The following is a 23623-nucleotide window of genomic DNA, read 5'->3' as shown; positions in this document are numbered from 1 at the left end:
TGATTTGAATTGCCTAGATGTTTTTTAAATTTGAGCAACACTTGTTTTCTATTCGTCAGATATTTTACTGATGTTCTGTGTTATCTATATTGAATGGCTAGTTCTTGTAATTTTAGTTTGTCTTAACCTGTTTGGTCGCCTTAATCAACCCTTGGTAGTACTGTATCTCTATAACTTTGTTCTGACAATTGTCTACATGACTCTGAGTTTGAGCTTGTAATAAAACTCCTTAACTTTATACCTGACTGGAGTTTTCTTTGTATGGCCACTTAGGTCATACTGTGTAATGTAATTGGTTTGTGTTGGCATTTTGTTGCATGGTTCTACCACACTCTAAGCAGGGTCCAAAGACCACTGACATTGCATGAGCATTGACTCCTGTGAAGGATAAAAATGCTCCAGCAAACGTCACCAACATAGACAGGAGAAAAAGATTGCTGGGAAGAGGGACACATCATATGTGTGAATGCCCCAGCCTCTTTTGGCAGTCATTCTCTTTGGCCTCCACAATTGGTCTCCTGTTCCCTCATTTTCTGCCACCTGTCCTCCTGTGCCTCCAACCTTGCAGTAATCCTCCTGTTCCCTCCCACTGTCACTTGTTGAAACACCTACCACCAAGCGTTGTCCTTCTGCCCACCCTCTGCACCTTGCAAAAAGAACAGTTGATGGACGGAATGTAGACCAAATCAAACATTCACCCCCAGTCACAGATCTGGGTTTAATTCATCAGTGGTTCCCGTTCTCACTATGCCACTAGATTCAAGCTAGCCTGACTGCTGACTGAAACCGGTCCCAGGATGCTTGTTTCTGGTCCAGGGAGGACCTAGACTGGCAGTTTGGGCTGCACTGTTCCCATGGGGAACAGGGTCAAGACTGAATTGCATATGGCTGGGTCCAAACTGGAATGGCATGGTGAGCCAAAAAAAACACTGATGGATTAAAACAAGATCTGTGACTGGGGTAGAATGTTTAATTTGGTCCACATTCCGCCCATCAACTGTTCTTTTTGCACCCTCTGCACCTTGGCACTTCTTTCCCTGCCACCTCAACAGTCACTTATTTTCCCTTCAACCTCTGTGGCAGTCATCTTCCTTCCTGACCTCCCCTGTAGCATTGTTTACCTGCCCTAACCCCCATTACTCTTTTCCAGTACCCCTCACAGACCTACTTCCACAATGGTAGTTGACTCTCTGTATTCCCCTACCCCACTCCTTCCTCTGGAATGGCTTCACAAGCTATTAGTAGCATGATACGCATGGTGAGGGAGAAAGCAGCTACTTTAACCCCCTCCACCCTTCTGATATCTTACATTAAGGGGGGAAGTAGGTGGAGGGGACCACAGCAACAGCTCCCTCCAGCCCCATGTATTTCATGGAGGGAAGCCACATGTCAAGGTGGTGCAAGAGGGAGCACATTTTTAGGATCGGGCCTGTGAGTGCATGTGCTAGTGCATGTGTCTCACTTGCGAGACTCTATTTTGTACAGTAAAGGGCTTGGAGCCCACCTGTCACTCACCATTTGTTGGCTTGCATGGCATTCTTCTTTACAGCCTCCTAATTTGTCCTCTTCAGGCCTGGAATAATTTCTGTTCCTCTCTGTGGCACAGAGACCAAGCACTGATTAACTTAACTTAATCAGTGCCCGTCCACTGCTCCTGATGGGATCAATGTACTATTTTGTTCAATTTAACTTCTAGTGCCCAGCAAACAGAAGGTTTGTGACTGGCAAAAATGTGCCCAGCAGGACAAACAAAATTGAAACATTTTCTTTTTTATGGCTCACTTTTTTTTTATTTTGCCAACTCGTCTTTTCTCACGTTCCACTCATGTTTTATTTTGGTTTTGCTCGTGGGTGCTCTTCTCAAATGATTGTCTTGTTATGTGTAATTTATAAAATGATGCTTTAACTCATAATCGTGCAGTACACCCCAATCCACCCCACTCCAATCCGTTCCACTACAATCTACCTCAATCCACCCCACTTTACCCCAGACTAATCTACCCCAATCCAGTCCAACCCACCCCACTCCTATCCTCCCAACACACTCCAATCTAATCTGCCCCACTCCAATTTGCCCTACTTCAATCTGCCCCACTCCAGTACAAAACAATATGCCCCACTTCAATTCTATACTATCTGCCCGCAGCAATCTGCCCCAATCCCAAAACAGTCTGTCCCATTACAAACTGCTGCACTCCAATCTAAAACAATCTGCCCCACTCCAATCTTCTCCACTGCAATCAAAAACAATCTGCCCACTTCAATCTAAAACAATCTATGCCACTCTAATCCACCTCTCTCAAATCTGCCCCACTTTAATCCAAAACAATCTGCCTCACTCCCATCTGTCTCACTGCCATCCAAAACAATCTGTCCTACTCAACTCTGCCCCACTCAATTTGTCCCACTCCAATCCAAAATAATTTGCCCCCTCCAATCTGCCCCACTCCAGTCTGCCCCACTCTACTCCAAAACAACCTGACCTACTCCAATCCGCACCATTCCAATCTGCCCCACTCCAATCCAAAACAATATGTCCCACTCCAGTCCAATCCACTTTACCCCCTTCAATCCAATCCACCTCACCCCAATCCAATCAACCCTACTCCATAACAATCCACCCCACTCCAATCCATCTCACATAAACCCAATCCACCCCACTCCAATCCGCCCTTATACAATCTGCTCCACTCCAATCTGCCCCACTCCAATTCAAAACAATCTGTCCCACTCCAGTCTGCCCACTCCAATCCAAAGCAATCTGCCCCATGCCAATCTGCACTGCTCTAATTGGCCCACTCCAATCCAAAACAATCTGCCCCACTTCAAGCCAAAACAACCTGCCCCACTCCAATCCATTTCAATCTGATCAACTCCAATCTGCCCCACTTTAATTCAAAGCAATTTGCCACACCCCAACCTGCACCACTCCCCTCTGCCCCACTCCAATCTCAAACAACCCACTCCAATCCAATTCACCTCACCCCAATCCAATCCACCCTACTCAAACCCAATTCCCCCACTCCAATCTACACCACTACCACCCAGTCCACCCCCACCCAATCCAATCCACCCCAATGCAGCCCAGTCCAATCTACCCACTCTAATCTAATACACCTCACCTCAATCCAATCCATCCCACTACAATCCAGTCCACCCCAATCAACTCCAGTTCAATCCTCCCCAGTCCACTCCAGTCCAATCCACCCTACTCCAGTCCAATCCAGTCCAATCCACCCCACTCCAATCCATCCCACCCCAATCCAACACACCCTACTCCAATCCAACTCTTCCTACTCCAATACAGCCCACTCAGTCCACCCACACCATCCCTGTCCATCCCACTCCAATCCAATCCACATTAATCCACCCTCCTCCAGTCCAATACAGCCACTCTAAAACACCTTCATCTACCCCACTTCAACCCAGTCTACCCCTCTCCAATCAATCCAGCCCACAACAACCCAATCCACCCCACACCAATTCAATCCACCCCACTCCAGTCCAATTCAACTCACTCCAATCCTATCTACCCCACTCTAGTCCAATCCACCACAATCCACTCTACTCCAATCCACCCAGCCCACTCCAATCCACCCCAACCCAACCCAGTCCACCCCATCCCAATCCAATTCACCCTAGCACAATGCAATCCTCCTCACCCCTATTGAATCCACCCCAATCCAATCCACCACACTCAATCCAATAGGCTCTACCCTAATTCAGCCAACTCAATTCAATCCACCCCACTTAATCCAATCAATCTCACTCCAATCCAGACACACCACCCCAATTAGATACATCCCATACCTCACTCCAGTTCACCCCACTCCAGACCACACCACTTCAGTATATACTACTCCAGTTCACCCCACACCAATCCAATTCAATCCACCTCACCTCAATGCATTCCACCCCAGTCCAATCCACCCTACCCCACTCCAACCCACCCAATCCACTCCACCCCACCCTAATCCAGTCCACCCGACCCCATCCCATTTCATTCCAATCCACCCCACTGCAATCCACCCTACTCCACTCTAATCTAGCCCACCCCATCTCAGTTCAGTCCACCACACTCCAATCCAAACTAGCCAGGCTACCCCATTCCAATCGATTCCACTCCAATCCACCCCACCCAATCCAGTCCTCCCTACCCTAGTTCAGTCCACCCCAGTCCAATCCAACTTATCCACCCCACAGCAATCTACCTCACTCAACCCAATCCAATCCACTCCACTCTACTCTACTCCAATCCAATCCATTCCAATCCACCCCACTACCTGAATCCACTTCAACCCACTCCACCCCACTCCACTCTACGACTCTCCTCCATTGAACCACTGAACTCTACTACTCTCTACTCAACTCTACAACACTCTGCTCCTCCTAATCCACGTTATGACATTCCACCAAATCCACTCCATGACACCCTAGTCCCCCACTCCACTCTCACACTCCATGCTGCTAACTTTTAGCCATGATGAACAGCAGCCACACTGGTGCACAACATGGCAAAGCACATTGCCAAAGCCAATAGCTCTTGTATAGTTGAGACCTATTGGCTTTGCCAGTGCTTGTTTAAATTTAAATCTGTACTCTCTATGGCATAAGACACCCCTCTTCACAGCTCACTCTTGCTGTGCAGTGCTGGTTTATTCGCTCTACATCTGGGCCGCAATATTTTTGAAATAGGCACATTTTGGGGCATATTTACAAGCCTCTTGCGCCACCTTGCGTGGCCCTGGCGTAATTTTATTTTACGCAAGGGTGGCCGATTCACCATGCCAGATTTACAAAGTGACCCAATGCTTACCTTGTACCACTTTGCGACCACTTGTACCACATTATGCTTGCTTAATTGGTTCCATCATTTTTAACGCCTGCCCTAGTAACCTATGGGCCTTCCTGTGTTTTGCTGCACTAACATCAACATTTTTGATGCTAGTGCAGCAAAGTGCCACAATAGCATGAAAATGTTGCCACTATTGTGTTAACGAACTCCATGGTGCGCCGTATTATTAATACAGCGCAACCATGGTGTTGTTAGGTGGCAGTAGGGGGAACGCAAGAAATGTGGCGCATACTTTCTTGCAAATATGCCCCTTTGTGTCTTCCAAAATACCTCTAATTTTGCTTTGTTTCTTTTGCGGCCCACACAATTTGGCAAACCAGCCTGTGAACTCCTGGATCGCCTACCTGATGCACACAAGTTTATATACCACTCACACACCACACATACATCAGCACTCACACACACGTGCTCACCTAGGCCCATATTTATACTTTTTTAGCGGCCCATTTGTGTCATTTTTTGACGCAGAAGCGGCACAAACTTTCAAAATACAATTGTTTTTTGTATGTTTGCGTTGCTTTTGCGCCAAAAAATTACGCAAACGCAGTGCTAAAAAAGTATAAATATGGCCCTAATGTATAAATCATGCACTGAACATATTTTAGCAGATGTGAAATACCTTGATATTGTCTTCTTTTTCCAGCTCGGTGAGAAAATTCTGAATTTCTCCGGACACCGCTTTTGTTCTAGAACCCTATGATATAAACGACATATCAATGAAAAACAGATGCCCCAACAATAAAATATATCACCAACATATAAATGAGCTTTGTGTTATGTAGGGTAAATGACTGAATGTTTTGATTTTTTTACATAATCCAAATGTATTTTCACTTACCCCCGTTACATTCAGCATTTGTCCAATATGACTGAAGACGTTATTAAACTGCTCTCCGGTGAAAGGCACAGCTGGGAGCTTCCCGCCTATCGAAAAACCGCCATACCTACAAAAAAAAGTAAATAATACACATTTATTTGAAGTCTCTTCAACTACAAAAAAAACAGGAATTCCATATTTGGTCACTTAAAGTGAGTGAGAATGTTTATCGTGGTTCACCTTTATATTTCACAGTCACAATTCCACTTACAGAAATATACATCTTTGCACATACTTGTACCAGTGCATGGTTAACAAATAAACACTGCATGTTACCAATGAAGCACGGATGTACGTGTCTACAGCAACGATGAAAATGTTAAGAAAACAACCAGATGCTTCAAGAACTCATTGGTATGACTTTTGAAGAAGACAATGCATAAAAACACGCACGCCAGTGCCCACCCATCAAAACAGAAAGCCGTTGTTGTAGTTACACAAATAAGGTAAGCTGTTGCAAAGCACCAGCTTAATAAAACTGGACGCAGCTGCCCTGTATTGAATTGTACTGTAGCATTCATATAGAGGCTTGTTCCACTGACGAAGTTGTAAAGCACTACGGCTTCCCTCGGGGTCCTGGATGCTACTTCGAGTGCACGGATACCAGGGTGTTGGTTTTGTATGGCCTATGTGGGAGATGTTCGCCGAGCTGTGTGAAGTTTGGAGGTATGCTCTAAAATGACCTAACCCTGTTGTGTCAGCAAGAAATGTTGCAGAGGGTTGAGAACAGATGCAGGCTTGCATCAGCGGCGACTCCTCCGTTAGGGCAGAGGAGCGTCGCCCCCGTCCCCCCCCCACCACCCACAAGCAGAAGCAGCTGCAAATCCTTTAACAAACAAAATAATAAATCATGTTTATTATCTTTCTGTTTGTTTAAGAGGAGGGGCATTAGGGATGACGAGGATGAGGAGAGTGCACTGTGCACTTCCCTCAGTGCGCATGTATGTTTGGCCGGCCGTCTCGGGCCGGCCAAACACACGTGCGCAATAGTCTCTCTCCAGCCTGTCACTGTGTCGCTGGGCTGGAGAGAGGAGGCACAGGCTCCCAGTCTGCCTGGGTGTGTGCTCCTAGCCAATCCGGACGCTGCTCTGAGCATCAGCAGGATTGCCCACAGGGCAGGCTGGGAGCCTGTGCCTGCAGCAACGAGAGAAAGAGGAGCGGCGTGGTGGATCAGGTAAGTTTAAAAAAAACAAAAAAAAAACATTTTTGCCCCATCCAGTCCCCCCACCAACGCTTGCCGAACCCACCCTGCCCCTTGTGAGCTCAGCGATCCGTGACTGATGCACATACGTGCCATCTTTTAAGGGTGATATGTATCATAGAGTGGAACTGCCAGTGAACAGGTTAAGTCATGTCTACCAGTGATCATGCTACACCCAGAAGCGATGAAAGTGCAGCAGCTGGAAGCACTCCGCCAAGGAATAAACTCTATGAAGTCCCCTAAGAGCATTGAAGGCCCAAATTCTGTAAGCCTTAATAAACAACCAGTGAATAAACTATAAGGAATCCACCCAAGCAAGAGATCCAACCCTTGGAAGCACAACTAATATGCCACCCGGATAACTATGAGTACAGATTATAGATCTGCAGTCCACATACTGAGGACAACACACCACAGTGTTAGGGTCTATGGGTCCATCTAGTAGTGACGGGCATGCAGTCCATGAGTGTAGGTGTTAGTACAGGTGGTTTGAACCTGACACTATACCCCTACAAGGAAATACCATTAAATGTATAATACCATTAGGAACAGAAAAGTGGGATGGGGAGAGAGTAAGGATAGGGAAGGATGAGGAACGGGATAGGGAAGGATGAGGAACGGGGTTCGAGACTAAGGCTCTCGCTGGCCCCAACACAGGGAAGTAACCACAAGAAACGGCTGTTAACCTCCCTGCCATTTACCTGAGCCCCCTTTTCTGGGTGCCTTGCAAAGTTATATAGAAGTATATGTTAGTCTATTGGTAATGGAGGCAAGAGGAACTAGCCTAGTGACCCAAGAGGGTTATTGCGGTCAGTCAATGGGCTCTAGTTTGCTAGTGTGGCTGGACGAAATGTAAGGAGCATAAACCACTTAACAGAAAGCTGGGAACTAAAAGAGAAAAGCAAAAGAAGCAAGAAAAACAGTGGAATCAACTAAAATAAATGCAATTCCTTCATCAATATGCTTTGCCTCCTACAACTGTATTATGTCTTAATAGACAAGAATTAATCTCAAATTACATAATTTATGACACACATTGAGTCCCATGGCAGCAAAGAGGTCTGAGCTTTGAGTGGGTTTCCGTATGCTTGTAAAAAGGGCCTTGTGCTTGGATCCTGGCAGACCTGGTAGCAAGTAAAGAATCTAGGATCTCTCTTGACAGTGGTGGGTTATCAACCAGGGTGTAAGTGTGCAGCCCTGCTACCTATGAGCTGCAACATACTGCTCTTGTCTCTGCCCACACTCCTCATTATTTAATTTAGTAGTGTTCATTAAATCAAACTTTTATGCTTTCATGTACACTGCCAGTGTGCAGGTCAGCACTCTCAGCCTCTTTGCACTCCTGATGACCAGAGGAGAAGGAGGAGGGGAAATGATGTATGATCCATCTACAGACTGCTGTTTAACAATACAGCACTTTGTAAGTGGATATCTGGATTGCACATGTGTGAGAGATGCAGTTAAACTTGTGTACATTGTGTACATTGTGTACATTGAGAATCAACACAAAACAACAGAATCTCAAACCCTGACTCAGCGACCCAGCTTCTGACAGGGCTTGCTTTCCAGCACTGTCAGAAACTGGGAGAGGGCTTGAGGCGAATCTTCCTCACGACTCTGCTGCCCGACTGGCCCCTTGTCTGTACCCTACATTACTGGATCCTATATCCAGCAATGGATTCCTGCCCTGCTGCTGCAACTGAGGTGTCAACACCAGATGCAAAGTAAGTAACAAAATAATTGCAAAATTGTTATCTGTGCATTTGTGAGTGAGAGTGTGTGAGTGGATTTATATGATTGAGTGTGTGAGAGTGCTGGCGCGTTTCTCCCTTCTCAGGTATCAATGCCGGATGCGGTAAATGGATCTTTGAGCCCCTCATAAGGATGTGGAAGACAAATCATCAAATTTCAATACAAACCAATTCAATTACACAGTATGACCAATGTGGCCATGCAAAGAAAACTCCAGGAGGGAATAAAGTTAAGGGGTTTTATTACAAACTTAAACTCAAAGTCATGTAGACAATTCTGAAGACAAAGTTATAAAGATACAGTATCACCAAGGGTTGAACAAGGTGACGGAATATGTTCAGGCAAAGAGAACTAGGCACTCTATAGATATAATACAAAACATCAGCAAAATTATCTGATGAACAGAAAACAAGCATTGCTCAGTTTTGATAAACGTTAAAGCAATTCAAATCATCAAGGTTCTGCTAGTTTGGGCAAGGGAAAACTCTACAGATTAACAATCAGAGATTAGAATGTTCTGGGCAGAACAAATGCAGGCAAGAGACAAAAAGGACAAAAAAGGAAAAAAGAACTCGGAAAAAGTAATTTCAGGCAAGAGGTTGCTAACTAGAGCGGGCAAAAGGTAAGTAAAAAGGGAAGACGTAAGCATTTCAGAAGGTCGGTCAAGAGTCTTCTTCTCTGGGGGAAAATCTGTAAGTTTTAGCAAGGCATTTCCAAAAGGGGTAAAGGCAAGGAGGATTATACCTCTCAGAGTCCAAGGGGTTCAGCAAATAAAATGCTACCGGGCAGACAGCTGGGAAGGGACCGCTCATCTGCACCAGATTCTTCTGACCCTAGTCCTACTGGGGAATGACATATTAAAGTTCAAGTTCATAGGGCAAGATGATTCATTAGTTCATCAGTCTGCATGATGTTGAAGAGATAACTTCCAATAGAAATCGGTCATGCAAACTAATATTAAGAAAACTAGGCACCCTATAGATATGATACAAAACATCAGTAGAATTATCTGATGAACAGAAAACAAATGTTGCTCTATTTTGATAAGCATTAAGGAAACTGAGATCATCAAGGTTCTTCTAGTTTGGGCAAGGGAAAACTTGCAGATCAACATTCAGGGATTAGAATGTGCTGGGTGGAACACATGCGGGCCAAAGACAAAAAGGGCAAAAAGAATTTAGGAAAAACTAATCTTGGGAAATAGGTCACTAACTAGAGCAGGCAAAATGAAAGGAAAAAGGGAAGGCATCAGCATTTCTGAAGCTCGGTTGAGACTCTTCTTCTGTAGGTCTGAGGGAAAAATCTGTAAATCTCAGCAAGGCATTTCCAAAAGGGTAAAAAAAGGAGGATTATAGGGGTTCAGCAAGCAAAATGGTACTGGGGCAGACCGCTGGGAAGGGACAGCTCATCTTCTGCACCGGATTCTTCTGACTAGGCCTGGGCGGAGTGAACAGAGTCCAGCCTGGCGGAATTACGCAGAGTTGGAAAGAAAACTCAGTGGAACCTGGAGTTCGATGCCCCACGGAGTCTCCCTGAATGCGCCCATCCTCGAAGCGCTAAGCAGGGTTGAGCCTGGTCAGCCAGGCCTGACCCTGCTTAGTGCTTCTGAGATGGGCGCATTCAGGAGGGCCACAGGCAGTGAAAACTGCAATTTCAGGCCTCTTGTGCACCGGCCTGTCTGTGTGCAGTGCACACAGGACAGGCCCGTGCACAACAGGACTGAAACTGCAGCTTTCTTTCTCTGCCTATGGTCCTGGCCTGCCACGTGTACGCTGCACACGGGGAAGGCCAGTCCACAAAAGGCCTGAAACAGCAGTTCTCACTGCCTACGGCCTTGGCCTGAACTCAGGCCAGGGCCGTAGGCAGCGAAAGCTGCCTTTTCAGTCCTTGTTTGTGCACCAGTGTGCACAAACAACGACTACAAAAGAGACAAGGACTTACCTGGGCCATCCCCAGGGTGTCCTTCTCTCCTCCTCGTCCAATGGCAACGAGTCCTCTTAGCGGCTGCCTCCCCCTCTGCTCCGGTGCGCGCTGCAGCCCAGTTATGGGGTCCACAGTGCAAGTGCAGACTGTCTGTGCTGTGTAGCCCATACTGGGCTGCAGCACGCACCAGGTGAGCTCCGCTCCTCTGGTGGGGCTAGCGGAGTTTTTTGAACAACTTCGTGATCCAAGCGGAGCACGAAGTTCCAAAAACTCCATTAGCTCCGCCAGCAGAGCAGAGCTCCCCGCACACCCCTACTTCTGGCCCCAGTCCGGCTGGGGAATTATATATTAAAGTTCATCGGGCAAGATGATTCCTCAGTTCATCAGTCCACATGACGTTGAAGAAATGACAATAAATAGAAATTGATTATACGACTCATCCAATAGGAATCGATTATGCAACTCAAACTTGAAACACTGCTCTGGTTTCTCAGATTTGACGTGACAACGGTGTCCATCTGTAGTTTTCCATGAAAGATTGCATCATTTGTATATATTGTCAGTCCACAGTCCTAAATGTTCCATTCTCAAGAGCGACTTCCCAAGAAAACAATGTGTAAACCAATAGACATCTATTACCAAACTAGGATTCTCATGAGAAAGAAATTTGGAAGAAAGGTCCACGTTAGCAAGATGACTAGACATTTTTTGCACATTCACAAATACAGGGCCTAACAGACCTCACTTATAATGCAAATGAATTAAAACAGACGTTAATACATTCAAATAAACCATGTCTAATACACAAACTGTAAATTCGGCATTAATAAACTTTCATTAGCATTCATGTGATAATACGTTTAAAACAAAGCAACTCTGTTAATACATCTAATTCAATATGGGGCAAAACTACATTTCTCTATTTTTTGCATACAAATTCAAAACACTTTCATCAGAAATCTAATATTGTTTTAATGCAGACTGTTAGTTTATACTCTAAAATATAATATATTAACAGATTAATTCTTCAAACATGAACTTTAATATCTATACTGCATAGGTTTAGACAGTTATTCTGGAGTGAATGCACATAAATATGGTTTGTTAGTGCATTACTTTACAATCTAACTATTAGTTCTTTGGTTAACATGATACATACATTGTTATGTCTATATGATCACTGTGATGTGAGGGACAGTTCTAAAATTTCTGCTAATCAGTCCCCCATCTGATGGCGAATCAAGCCATTACACAAAATCCAAACTCTAATTTTCAATGAGACAGCTCAAAATTTTAGAGGTCTTTCCAGGTAAGGTCTTCTGAAATCCTCTAATTGCTTGATGTTACTATAGTATATGCTGCTCCTAGTCTCCATCTCAATCTCTTCCTGTCTCCTTTTACTCGTTGCTCTTCTATCTTTCAGCTTATGGAACAATTTGTAAAGAGCTACTGCAACTAGGGCGCACAAAGTCATTATCAGTAGGGGTCTCAAAATGGTTCAAAAAATTCCTTTCCCTAGATTTCCAAACCATTTTCCAGTGGCTGAAAAACCATAACCTATAGACTCCAAGGTACCTGTAGCTGTTAACTCCTTCAAGTCCGGTCTCAAGTCAGTCATGTTTTCAGTGTACTTCCTTGTCTCCTTACTATTATCAGGAATATAAGTGCAGCACTGTTGGGCTTGAAACATTTTGCAAACTCTGCCCTCTTTTCCAAGAAGAATGTCTAACACAAGGCGATTTTGTAAAACAATTGTTCCTACTGGCAACCAGTTCAGTGTCCATTAACAAAACAGTGCTGCCTTTGTCTGTAGCAACTTCCTTATCTTGGGATCATTCAAGTGCACGCCTACTGATGGAATTTTGGCACCAAAGATATCTCTGACAGTCTCTGAAGCACTAGCACCTTTCTTGACTCTGGTGTTTGATTTCTCATCCCAGACTGGGTCATCAAAATGGTACACATGATAAACCTTTAAAAAAACAACTGCCAGGTTACATGTACCATGCCAGCCTTTCGGCAGCTTGTAATAGGCGTTTTTTCCACAAATTAAATAAACACCTGTGTCTTGTCCGTTCAACATAAAGGTCCATATACTCTTAAACAAAAACACATGTCTTAGTTCGCTAGTCCCTACAAAATGTGTGTCAGTCTTTGTTCTGGGTCTCTATACACATAACTTCCTTACATTTTGTCAATCTAAAGCAAGGAATCCTTGATTTCCAGCTAATGAATGTGTTTCATACTTTCCCTAGTTTTGTAAAACTATTCCTTTTTCTATTTTAGTCTTCATAGCTCTCCTTCTTTCTTCAACTTGTCCAATAAACTCTTTCTCTACTAGGGTAAGAATACAGGTCAACTTATACTTAAGGGCATATACTGTACCAAATGTTAATGTAGGCTCAAATAAATCTCCCACTGGGTCAATGTTTTTGCCTTGGCAATGTTTCTCAAATGTGTCATGATTGGAACAACTGAAAATACAAGATCATAATTAGAATAATATTGTTGATAATATGCCTGCTGATAGAAAAGTGTTAGCAACAGGCTGCATGTAATTCCATAGGTTAAGGGAAGACTATGATAGTTGATTACCTCACTTACTGATTAAGGCAGCTGTATGCACACATAACAGTCTCTAGCTTCCATGATATCTACATACTCATAGAACAATTTATAATACACATTTGCAGATAAATCACCACTAGAACTACCAGTGTGTAAATATTTCTCCTCACTGTAAAAGGGATCTTGATCTGCTATGGGATTTGGTAAGCTCTGGGGACCTTGCAGATTTAACTTTCTCTGAATCAGTTGTTCTTGGTAGGCTCAGTTCAATGAGCACCAATATAACCATGATAACTGTCATAACCTCTAAACCTACACATATGTTTATACACTTACTACCTCTACTCGACTCCATGAGTTCTCTAATTGCAGACCAAAAATTTAAATAAAAAAATCAAAAATGAAACGTGGCTTTAATGTATCACTGTATATTTTCAGTCCTTTTTTAAAAATTTGCAAGCAAAGCAATTTATCAAAAATAGTCGCTTCAAAAAGTTCAAATTATTCACAAAAAGTTCCTTGATCTTCTGGAAAGTTTAGCAAGAGTTTTCTTTATTTGCAAGTTTTCAAAAAACTCCTACTAAAAGTTCAAATGTCTCAAATAAAAGCACAACTCATAATCACTAATAATCACTTCCAAAACATAGGGGGTCATTCTGACCCTGGCGGCCGGTGACCGCCAGGGTCACCGACCACGGGAGCACCGCCAACAGGCTGGCGGTGCTCCCTCGAGCATTCTGACCGCGGCGGTTCAGCCGCGGTCAGAAACGGAAAGTCGGCGGTCTCCCGCCGACTTTCCGCTGCTCGGGAGAATCCTCCATGGCGGCGGAGCGTGCTCCGCCGCCATGGGGATTCTGACACCCCCTACCGTCATCCTGTTCCTGGCGGGTCTCCCGCCAGGAACAGGATGGCGGTAGGGGGTGCCGCAGGGGCCCCTGGGGGCCCCTGCAGTGCCCATGCCAATGGCATGGGCACTGCAGGGGCCCCCGTAAGAGGGCCCGCAAAGTATTTCAGTGTCTGCAAAGCAGACACTGAAATACGCGACGGGTGCAACTGCACCCGTCGCACCCCTGCAACTCCGCCGGCTCCATTCGGAGCCGGCATCCTCGTTGCAGGGGCATTTCCGCTGGGCCGGCGGGCGCTCTTTTGGAGAGCGCCTGCCGGCCCAGCGGAAATGTAAGAATGGCCGCCGCGGTCTTTTGACCGCGGTGCGGTCATTTGTCGGCGGGACTGTGGCGGGCGGCCGAGGCCGCCCGCCACAGTCAGAATCACCCCCATAATGTCTTTGTTCATCAAGTGGCAATGAGATTTCAAAGTTCAGCTCCATCACCATATCAAACTCAAGAATATTGAACTGGATTTGAATTAAGGCAAAAGGTTGCAAATACCTTCTACCAGTCATCATCAGCAAATTATGTCCATTCAGGTGCTGAGTATGTTCGGCTTGGTACTCTTTTTCTTTTTGATCTATTTCCTCGACCCTCCACATCACTGCCACCTGGACCTTCAGTCTGCTCAGCAATTGTTGGAGGCACTTGTACAGCTGGCACTGTTTGCTCACTTGGCCAGTTGTTTCCTGGTACAGCTCTTTTATCTTCAGCAACTGGTCCTTCATCAGCATCCTAGCTCGCATGAGCCAACTGATTCTGTCTTAACCCTTCTGTACCAACCACTGATGTTGACTCACTCAGAACCCCCTCAGTTTTGTGCTGTAGCAGCCACTTGTCCAGCCCCAACAGTTTGATTAACCTGATCCCTCTCGCTCACTGTAACTGACCCTCTGGGATAGGTGCTGTATCATCTAAAGAACCTAGAACTATTCCAAGTTTGGCTTAGGGAGACCAGCACACTTCACAGCTGTCATAGTGACAGTCACTACCTGGAACGGACCTTCACAATGTGGCTCTAAACAAGATTTCCTTTGTGGTTCTTCACCATGACCAAATCACCTTCACATAGGTCATAACAGAGCTCCTGCTGCTGCTATACTATAGCTTCTCCAACCTGATGGGAGACAGAATGAACCACGGCAGCCAGTCCTTTGCAATAATCCAGCACCAACTCATCTGTAATGTTCACATGCGCATTTGCAGACACAGCTAGCAATATTATGGCTCTCCTCAGGAATAAACCAGTCTTTTTGTTGTGTGTACTGCGCATACTCGTCAAGACAAGAGGCAATGCGTCTGGTATGGATGCACATGCTTAGGCCAAACCAGACTTCAGAGTACCATTAACTTGCTCCACCAGTCCAGAAGCCTCATGTCTGTAACTGCAATGTAATCCTTGTTGAACGTGCAGTGCCACACATACTAATTCCAGGACCTCACAGTTGAAGTGGGTTACTCGGTCTGACTATAGAGGAGTTGGGAAGTCGAATCTAGGAATCAATTCCCTAAGTAACAGCTTTGCTACTGTGAGACTGTCATTTCTCCTGGTCAAGTAAGTCTCTACCCAATGAGAGAAAATATATACAATGACCAACACATATCTCAGTCCATTTCATACAGGTAATTCTATGATATCCAGCTGCATCCTGCTGAACGGTCCTCCTGATCTGCCTTTGTGACTCTGTGTAACCACTGTGCATTTTCTTACATTCATCTGCTGACACATGACACACATGTGGCACACAGCTTATGCTATCACTTTGAATTTGGGGTTACATCATGTCTGTATGAAGGTTCTGATCACCGCATCTCTACCTACATGGGCCTGTCCATGATAGTGTCTAGCCATGAGTGACAACAAACTATTTGGCAACACTGCTCTCCCGTCACTTGAAACCCAAATATCATCCTCATTTCTCTTGACACATCCTGCTCTAACCCAACTTTGCTGCTCCTCTTCTATCACTTCTTCCTGCAGTCTCTTAGCTTCCTCCCAGGTATCAACAGCAGTTCAGAGGGAACTTTGACCTGTCTCATCATTTGTATCATTGTTCTACTCTCCATTGAAGGAGGTACAGCTTAGGGTGCAAAATCCCACCACCTCATCTGCATATGTATTTCCCAAAGTTACATAATCAGTAGATTTTTTATGGGCGGCAAGCTATACAGCAATTTTTGCAGGCAGCTGTAACGCATTCAACACAGTTTAAATGTTATCACCATGCTGTATAGGGGACCCAGAGGAGGTCATGAACCCTCTCTTGGACCACAACAGTCTGAAATCATGAACGACACCAAAACCATACTGACTATCAGTGAAGTGTCACTTTCAGCTGTTCAGAGAGACAGCGTGCTCTAGTAAGTGCAACCAATTCAGCTACTTGGGCAGAAAAGACTCTGTGGTCCCGGGAAGCTTCAATAATACCTGAAACTGTGCAAACTGAATGACCAGTTCTCAGGAGGCCATCTTTATCTCTTAAACAGGAGTCATCAACAAAAATGACAGTCATTTTCAGTTATGGGAATGTCTTGAATGTCAGGTCTTGGTTTGGTGCACAATTCAGTCACATCAAGACAGTTATGCTCAACTTCCTCCATACATTCACTGGCATTTTCAACAGGGTTAGGCAACAGAGTAGCAGGATTCAAAACAGTACATCTCTTAAGATTGACATTTGACATGGTGAGAATGACCTGCTCGAGAAAGACCTTGAACGGGTCAAATACGCATTGGTGAGATACTCAGTCTTGGTTCGGATTAACAATATTTCCACGTAATGTGGAACAAAAGCATTCAGAGTGAACCATGACAACACCTTTGCACTGTTCGATGCTGATGCGCAGAGCTGCAACATCATTCAAACAACCAGGTAGCACAGAGGCCAGAGGAGCAAGTGTGGCAGAAAAATATGCAACAGCCTTGTTTGCATTTCTATGCAACTGTGTCAAAACTGAGAGAGCACATCTATCCCTCTCACAGCAAAATAAAAAAAAAACATTTGTTATAATCAGGCATTCCCAGAGCTGGGGTGCGACATAGGCTTTCTCTCAGCTCTGTGAAGGCATGTATGCAGTTATCATCCAATGGTACCAGATCAGACACATCTTTATGTCAGCCTTTGTAAAGACTTAGCCTAAAGGGAAAAGTTTGGAATCCATTGGCAACAGTAGCCAACTATTGCCAGGAAAATTCAGACTTCCCTACTATATCCTGACCCTCCCCATGGCTCAACCTTTGCCATCCCGAACCCCAAACTACCATTCCCACCCAGCAACATGCCCCATATGACCCCAGTGCACCTACTCAGCCAGCTTTTGAGCTCTCTACCTCCACATTTCGAGTCTACCTCCATCTACATCTCAACTCCCCTCTGCTGGGTCTCCCAGGTAAGCAGTACTCCAACACCACTGCCTTGAACACCCCCTCCTCCTTATCCCTTGCTCTGAGACTCGACAACTTGTTCCCACACCTCACTATAATCTAAACTTGAGATCATACTGAACCTACAACAACTCAAGCAGACTTACAAACCCTCATTTACATCACTACAGAGGTGATCAACAATCAGTGGTCAATCACGACTCTGAGGAAGATTAATCATTACCATGACCAATCCACCTACACACCCCTCAACCAACATGATCTTACCTACTTTGACGTCTCATCACCCAAGAAGGAGAACTTTACTCTACCCCAATGTGCCCACTCGGCCCATTAGACTAAGAGATCCACTATCCAGCAGGGATAGCCACTCCCTCCTCCTGTCATACAAATCAACACACTCTGATAACACAGACAATCTGGGTCAAATACAATCTATTCTTGCAAACTCTCACAGAAAACCTAGTCCCAATCCCAGAGGGATAAATAAGCACAACTTTAAGTGAGTTACCCTCACTCAAACTACGTCAGCTGTCTCCAAACCTCATCTGAAACGTATGCTACTCAATTGCAGATCAGCTGCACGACACATTGCAGACGTCACTGACCTTATCCTCGCACATGATCTTGACCTATTATTCCTAACTGAAACTTAGTTAAATGATTCCTCCCCACCTGCCCTTGACATACTAGTCCATCTTAGGCACAGCATCACTAGACAAGATAGATCTAATAGACCAGGTGGCGGCACCACCTGCATACAACGTAACAGCCTCTCAGATAAACAGTCACAATCCCGTCCTATCCTCATGTGAGTACTTCTGCATTGACATTGCAATTAACAACAGGACACTATGCAAACTGGACATGATCTACCACCCACCAGTAGATACCTTCTCGTTCACAGAACAAGTTAAGGAAATCTTCTCAACAAACACAGGACAACACGGCAACCAGATCTTCTTTAGAGGCTTCAACCTCCATTGGAATGACCTGAAAGAGCCCGCAATTAAGTGCCTCAAATACTTCCTAGCTGCCCTCAACCTCATCCAATTTTGTGACAGCCCTACACACAAGGGAGCGACCTTAGATCTTATCATTGCGAAGGCCACCTCCATTCAACTTGAATCTATCCTCCCTAACGACTGGTCAGACCACCAATGCATCACCTTCCTCATCCCAGAATTTGTGAGAACTAATACAGTTCAACTAAAGAAACCCAAACACTAGAAAAGGAACATAAGAAACATTAACTTGAAAGATATGACATCCCTAAACCACAGCATCCTGCCTCCTCCTGTGAACATGTCCAATGTCCATGATCTTACAGACCACTACAACAGTGCCATGAAGAATATTCTAAACTCAATTGCAACCCTACAGCTAAAAAGAATTTCTACTAAAGACTCCAAAACATGGTATAAAGGGAGCCTAAATCCTGAAAGATGTAATCTGAGACTAGCTGAACGATTGTGGAGATCCTCACTGTCACTCAAACACCTCAACCATTTGAGAGCTCTGAGGAACACATACTATAAACATATTAGAAATTTGAAAGCAAATTTCTTTAGAATCCAACTAGATCAAGCTAGAAACCAACCAAAAAAACTTTTTGAACTTATCAAACTACAATCAAATAGTTAATCCAACCCATCTACATCTGGACCAACTCCACGACCAAACTTTGAAGAATTTGCCTGCTTCTTCCCTAAAAAGATGGAACAGATTGGAAATAACTTGCAGATGGCATTGAAGCATCGTCCAGTCATACCTCACTCCAGCTTCTCCTCTTTCCAGATCTCTATGCCCTCATGTCCTCCTGGGCACAGAGCTAAAACCAATGCTTCATGGAGCATTAGAAGAAAGCGCTATCCTCAAAATTCTAGCAACACAGAAATTTTCAAACCATTCCCACGCCCTTTACCCTCTAACTTCTTCAGTTAACTCAAATCGTCTATACTCCCACTTTGAACCAAGATAGTAAATGCCTCTCTACTTCAAGGCACGTACCAGACTGCCTAAAGTCTGGTCAGGTTTCCCCCATCCTGAAAAAGCTGACAGCAGATACAACAGACATAATAACTTACTTCTGTTTGGAGACAGCTGGCGTAGTCTCCAACATTGCAACTCTGGTGAAGCTCCTCGAAACATTTCTTCACTTCTAAGTCTGTAACCACATCAATGAATTCCAACTCTTAGACCAATTCCAATCTGGCTTCCATCCTGGTCACAACACCAAACTGAGTCTTACACACATAGTGGATGACGCGTTAAAAATGTATCAGAACAAATTCTGACTAATAATCCTCCTCAACCTATCGCCAGCATTAAATATGATTAAGCATGATAACCTAGTATACTTATTGGAACATAGGATGGGGTTATCAGGGTCCATCCTAAACTGGTTTGCTTTATTTCTCCACAACAGAACCCAAAGATTCAAGGGTGATCAATCCCTGTGTAGGTCCATTTCTGGTCACTTTAGGGGCTTCACAGGGATCCTCGCTCTCACCCCCTCTCTTTAACCTGTTCATGGAGCCTTTAATGGAAATTCTGAAATCATCCAACACCCACTATCACATGTTTGCCAATGACACACAATTGTACCTGAAAGTCTCCTCCCCAAAGACATCAGGTCCCTCAACTTAACTCTTCAAAAAATGCAAAATCGGCTGACATGCAACCACCTCCAACTAAACACTCTCAAAATATAATTTTTACTAATCACCCCATCCAAACAGACCCGTTATTGAGGAATGGATCAATCAACTTACTGCTGTTAACTGCTTGACACTTGTTATAGATTCTGCAAGATCAATGGGAATAACTCTAGACAAGAACCATAACTTGCAGAAGCACATCAGTGCTGCCATCAAAACAGCCAACTGAACAGCATAAGAGAAATAAAACCCTTCCTCCCACTCAATGAATTCAAGTCTGCCATGCAAGCCCTCGTGATACACAGGTTGGACTATGGAAGTACAGCCCTTTGCGGACTGCCCAGATCCAAGATGGCTCCTTTAAGGGACTCTCTGAATTCGGCTGCAAGGCTCATCACTAGATCTAAAAGAAACAACCACTTCACCCCTGATTTGAAATGTCTAAACTGCCTCCCGTATGAAGCAAGAATACAGCTAAAAATTCCGTGCATGACCCATAAAGCCCTATACTTCAATACCTCAAGATACCTTGCACAGAAACTGGAACTTTCTGGCGGCTGCAGATCCTCTAGAAATGTCAGCACCTTACTGCTGAAACCACAGAAGTTCTGTAGAAAGAAAACTTACAACCGAGCCTTCTCTGGCATTGCCCCAAGAATATGGAACACCTTGCCCCCTAAAATTAGACTGAATCCCTCAACTGCATCTTTCAAGAAGGAAGTTAAAATATTACTAATGAACACATTTCTGCCATAGAATCCTTGAATTCGTCTCTCCATGCCTGTCATGGCATGTTGATTACACCCATGTCTATCTCTCACCTGTTATGATAATGTTTTTGATTTATTGGACTTGACTTTGAGGTGTTCTCCCCCTCAGTCACAGAGTTGCTACATCCAATATTGATCTTGATTATGTTTTTGTGGTTCTGTGTGCCCTTTTTTTGATCATTTGTAAAGCGCTCTGATACCCTCAGGAGTCATGTTCATGCTAAATGAAACTTTAAAAATAAAATAAAATAAATTTCTGAGTGGCAGGGGCATTCGTTTTCAAAATTGCTGACACCTTCTGCAACCCTTTCTCAATGTGGTGACCTAGTTACAGGACTTCTTTCTTGCAATCCTGTAGTTTAGCCGGGGAAACGTTGTAAATTTTCTCCTAAATGATTCAAGAGAGCAATTATGGGGCATATTTAAACTCCGTTTGCGCCGAATTTGCGTCGTTTTTTTAGACGCAAATTCGGTGCAAAACTAACGCCATATTTATACTTTGGCGTTAGACGCGTCTAGCGCCAAAGTATGAGGAATGAGCGTCATTTTTTTGCGTGAACGCCTTCCTTGCGTTAATGAGATGCAAGGTAGGCGTTCCCGTCTAAAAAAATGACTGCGACGCAAATGCGTCGTATTTATACTCCCGGGCAAAAATCACGCCCGGGAGTGGGCGGGGCAAAAAAAACCGCATTTGCGCCTCTTTTTAACGCCTGGGTCAGGGCAGGCGTTAAGGGACCTGTGGGCTCAAAATGAGCCCACAGCTGCCCTCCCATGCCCCCAGGGACCCCCCCTGCCACCCTTGCCCACCCCAGGAGGACACCCAAGGATGGAGGGACCCATCCCAGGGACATTCAGGTAAGTTCAGGTAAGTATAATTTTTTGGCATAGGGGGGCCTGATTTGTGCCCCCCTACATGCCACAATGCCCAATGACCATGCCCAGGGGACATAAGTCCCCTGGGCATGACCATTGGGCAAGGGGGCATGACTCCTGTCTTTACTAAGACAGGAGTCATGTAAATGGCGTCGTTAAAAATGGCGCAAATCGGGTTGAGGCGATTTTTTTGCCTCAACCTGACTTGCCCCATTTTAAGACGCCCTAACGCCATTTTCCCCAATGCCGGCGCTGCCTGGTGTACGTGGTTTTTTTCCACGCACACCAGGCAGCGCCGGTCTGCTAGCGCCGGCTAACGCCATTCAATAAATACGGCGCCCGCATGGCGCTTCAGAATGGCGTTAGCCGGCGCTAAACCTTTTGACGCTAAACTGCGTTAGCGCAGTTTAGCGTCAAAAAGTATAAATACGGGCCTATGTCTCTCCTGCATGCCTCTCGAGTGTTCGATGCCACAAGTAGGTCATCCATATATTGGACACAGACTGAGTGAAAGGGCATTTTAAGTGACTCCCAGATTCTTTTTCAAGATCTGATTAAAAATTTAATGGCTCTCTGTATACCCTTGAGGAGCTCTGCACCATGCCAAAACATGACTGCCAAACCTGAAAGTAAAGAGAAATTGGCTTTCTTCATGCCACAGTGTGGGGAAGAATTCTTGGCACAGATCAACCACGGTGAACCAAACTGCTTCACATGGAATTTGGAATAAAATCACTGCAGGATTCGGTATCACAGGACAACATGGGACAACAATTTAGTTAATTTTTCTCAGGTTCTAGACTATGCAGTACTTTCCATTTGGCTTCCGCAGTCCTAGAATGGAAGAGTTACATGGACTTCCTATTGTCTCCTTCAGGTTACCTTGTTCAATTAAACTCTTTATCAGGGATGTTATTCCAGCAATTGCCTCGAATGTCGGAGATTTTGGATACACTGTATTTGGCTTCAGGGTTATTTTTACAGGCTCAACTCCTTTAATGAGTCCCATCTCTTTTCCTGAAAAACCCCAAACTTCAGGTATCACTGTGTCTCTTAAATCGTCGGGCAAATCATTACATGTCAGCATTGGGTACAATAACGGTAATAGACTATTTTGTGTGTTGTCTTATGTGTTTCTTCTGTTTTAAGGATTGTTTTTTTTAAATGTTTGTCTCTTTTATATTCTTTTGTTTTGTCCCGGAGGATTTTAATGTGGGATCTCCTTTGACATGCATGATGGTGACAGGAGGAGTATATTATTTATGTACAAACAATGATTAAAGGTGTTTTATATACCTATAGCTACAAGATTGTGATCCTTCATACTGATGTGGTACTAGTCTAGTTGGTATTGGGTATATGAGTGTGACTGCCCTGGATGGTGATTGGTGTAATAATATTGTATGAATATGTATATATAGTGACCACCCAAGGGGAGATTTTGTTACTAGCACTCCTTGAATTCCGCCATCATCTGTGAGCTTTGACTAACTTTCTGTGCAGCTTTCAATTGCATGCCTATAACCGTTTCCTTCAATATTTTGTGCTTCAATTCCAATTCATCACTGCAGTATTTTGTATACTGCAGGATCTCATCAATCGGTTTGCTTTACCAACAAATCAAATGCTGCTGAATCATCTCACTTATGACTGGTTTCAAACCTTGCACAAACCTGAACACAAAATGACCCATATCTTTAGCTTCTATGGATTCTGTATCATTGAAGTGTTTGAAAGCCTGCAACAATCTCTCATAATAGGCATGAATCATCTCCTTCGATTCCTGTGTCATCCTATCAATCCTTTGCAAATCAATGTCTTTTGGAGACACCTTGGGGCATATTTACATGGAACTGGAATGACACTGTGCCA

General features: G+C 44.5%; 1 protein-coding gene across 3 annotated transcripts in view; it reads right to left on the bottom strand.

Annotated features, from left to right (window-relative positions):
* Nucleotides 1-23623, bottom strand: part of ABCA4 (ATP binding cassette subfamily A member 4) — a 1046570-nt gene that overhangs the window by 162582 nt on the left and 860365 nt on the right. For all 3 annotated transcript variants that reach the window (XM_069231419.1, XM_069231421.1, XM_069231420.1), the window contains 2 exons: nucleotides 5694-5799; nucleotides 5475-5549 (listed from right to left, as the gene is read on the bottom strand). In XM_069231419.1, the coding sequence (XP_069087520.1) occupies nucleotides 5475-5549; nucleotides 5694-5799 (181 nt within the window). The remainder of the gene's footprint in view (nucleotides 1-5474; nucleotides 5550-5693; nucleotides 5800-23623) is intronic.

The sequence above is a fragment of the Pleurodeles waltl genome, chromosome 4_2 (assembly GCF_031143425.1).
Source record: "Pleurodeles waltl isolate 20211129_DDA chromosome 4_2, aPleWal1.hap1.20221129, whole genome shotgun sequence".
Lineage (NCBI taxonomy): Eukaryota > Metazoa > Chordata > Amphibia > Caudata > Salamandridae > Pleurodeles > Pleurodeles waltl.
Note: the sequence above shows the minus strand (reverse complement) of the source record. Positions and strands in the feature narration are given on the sequence as shown.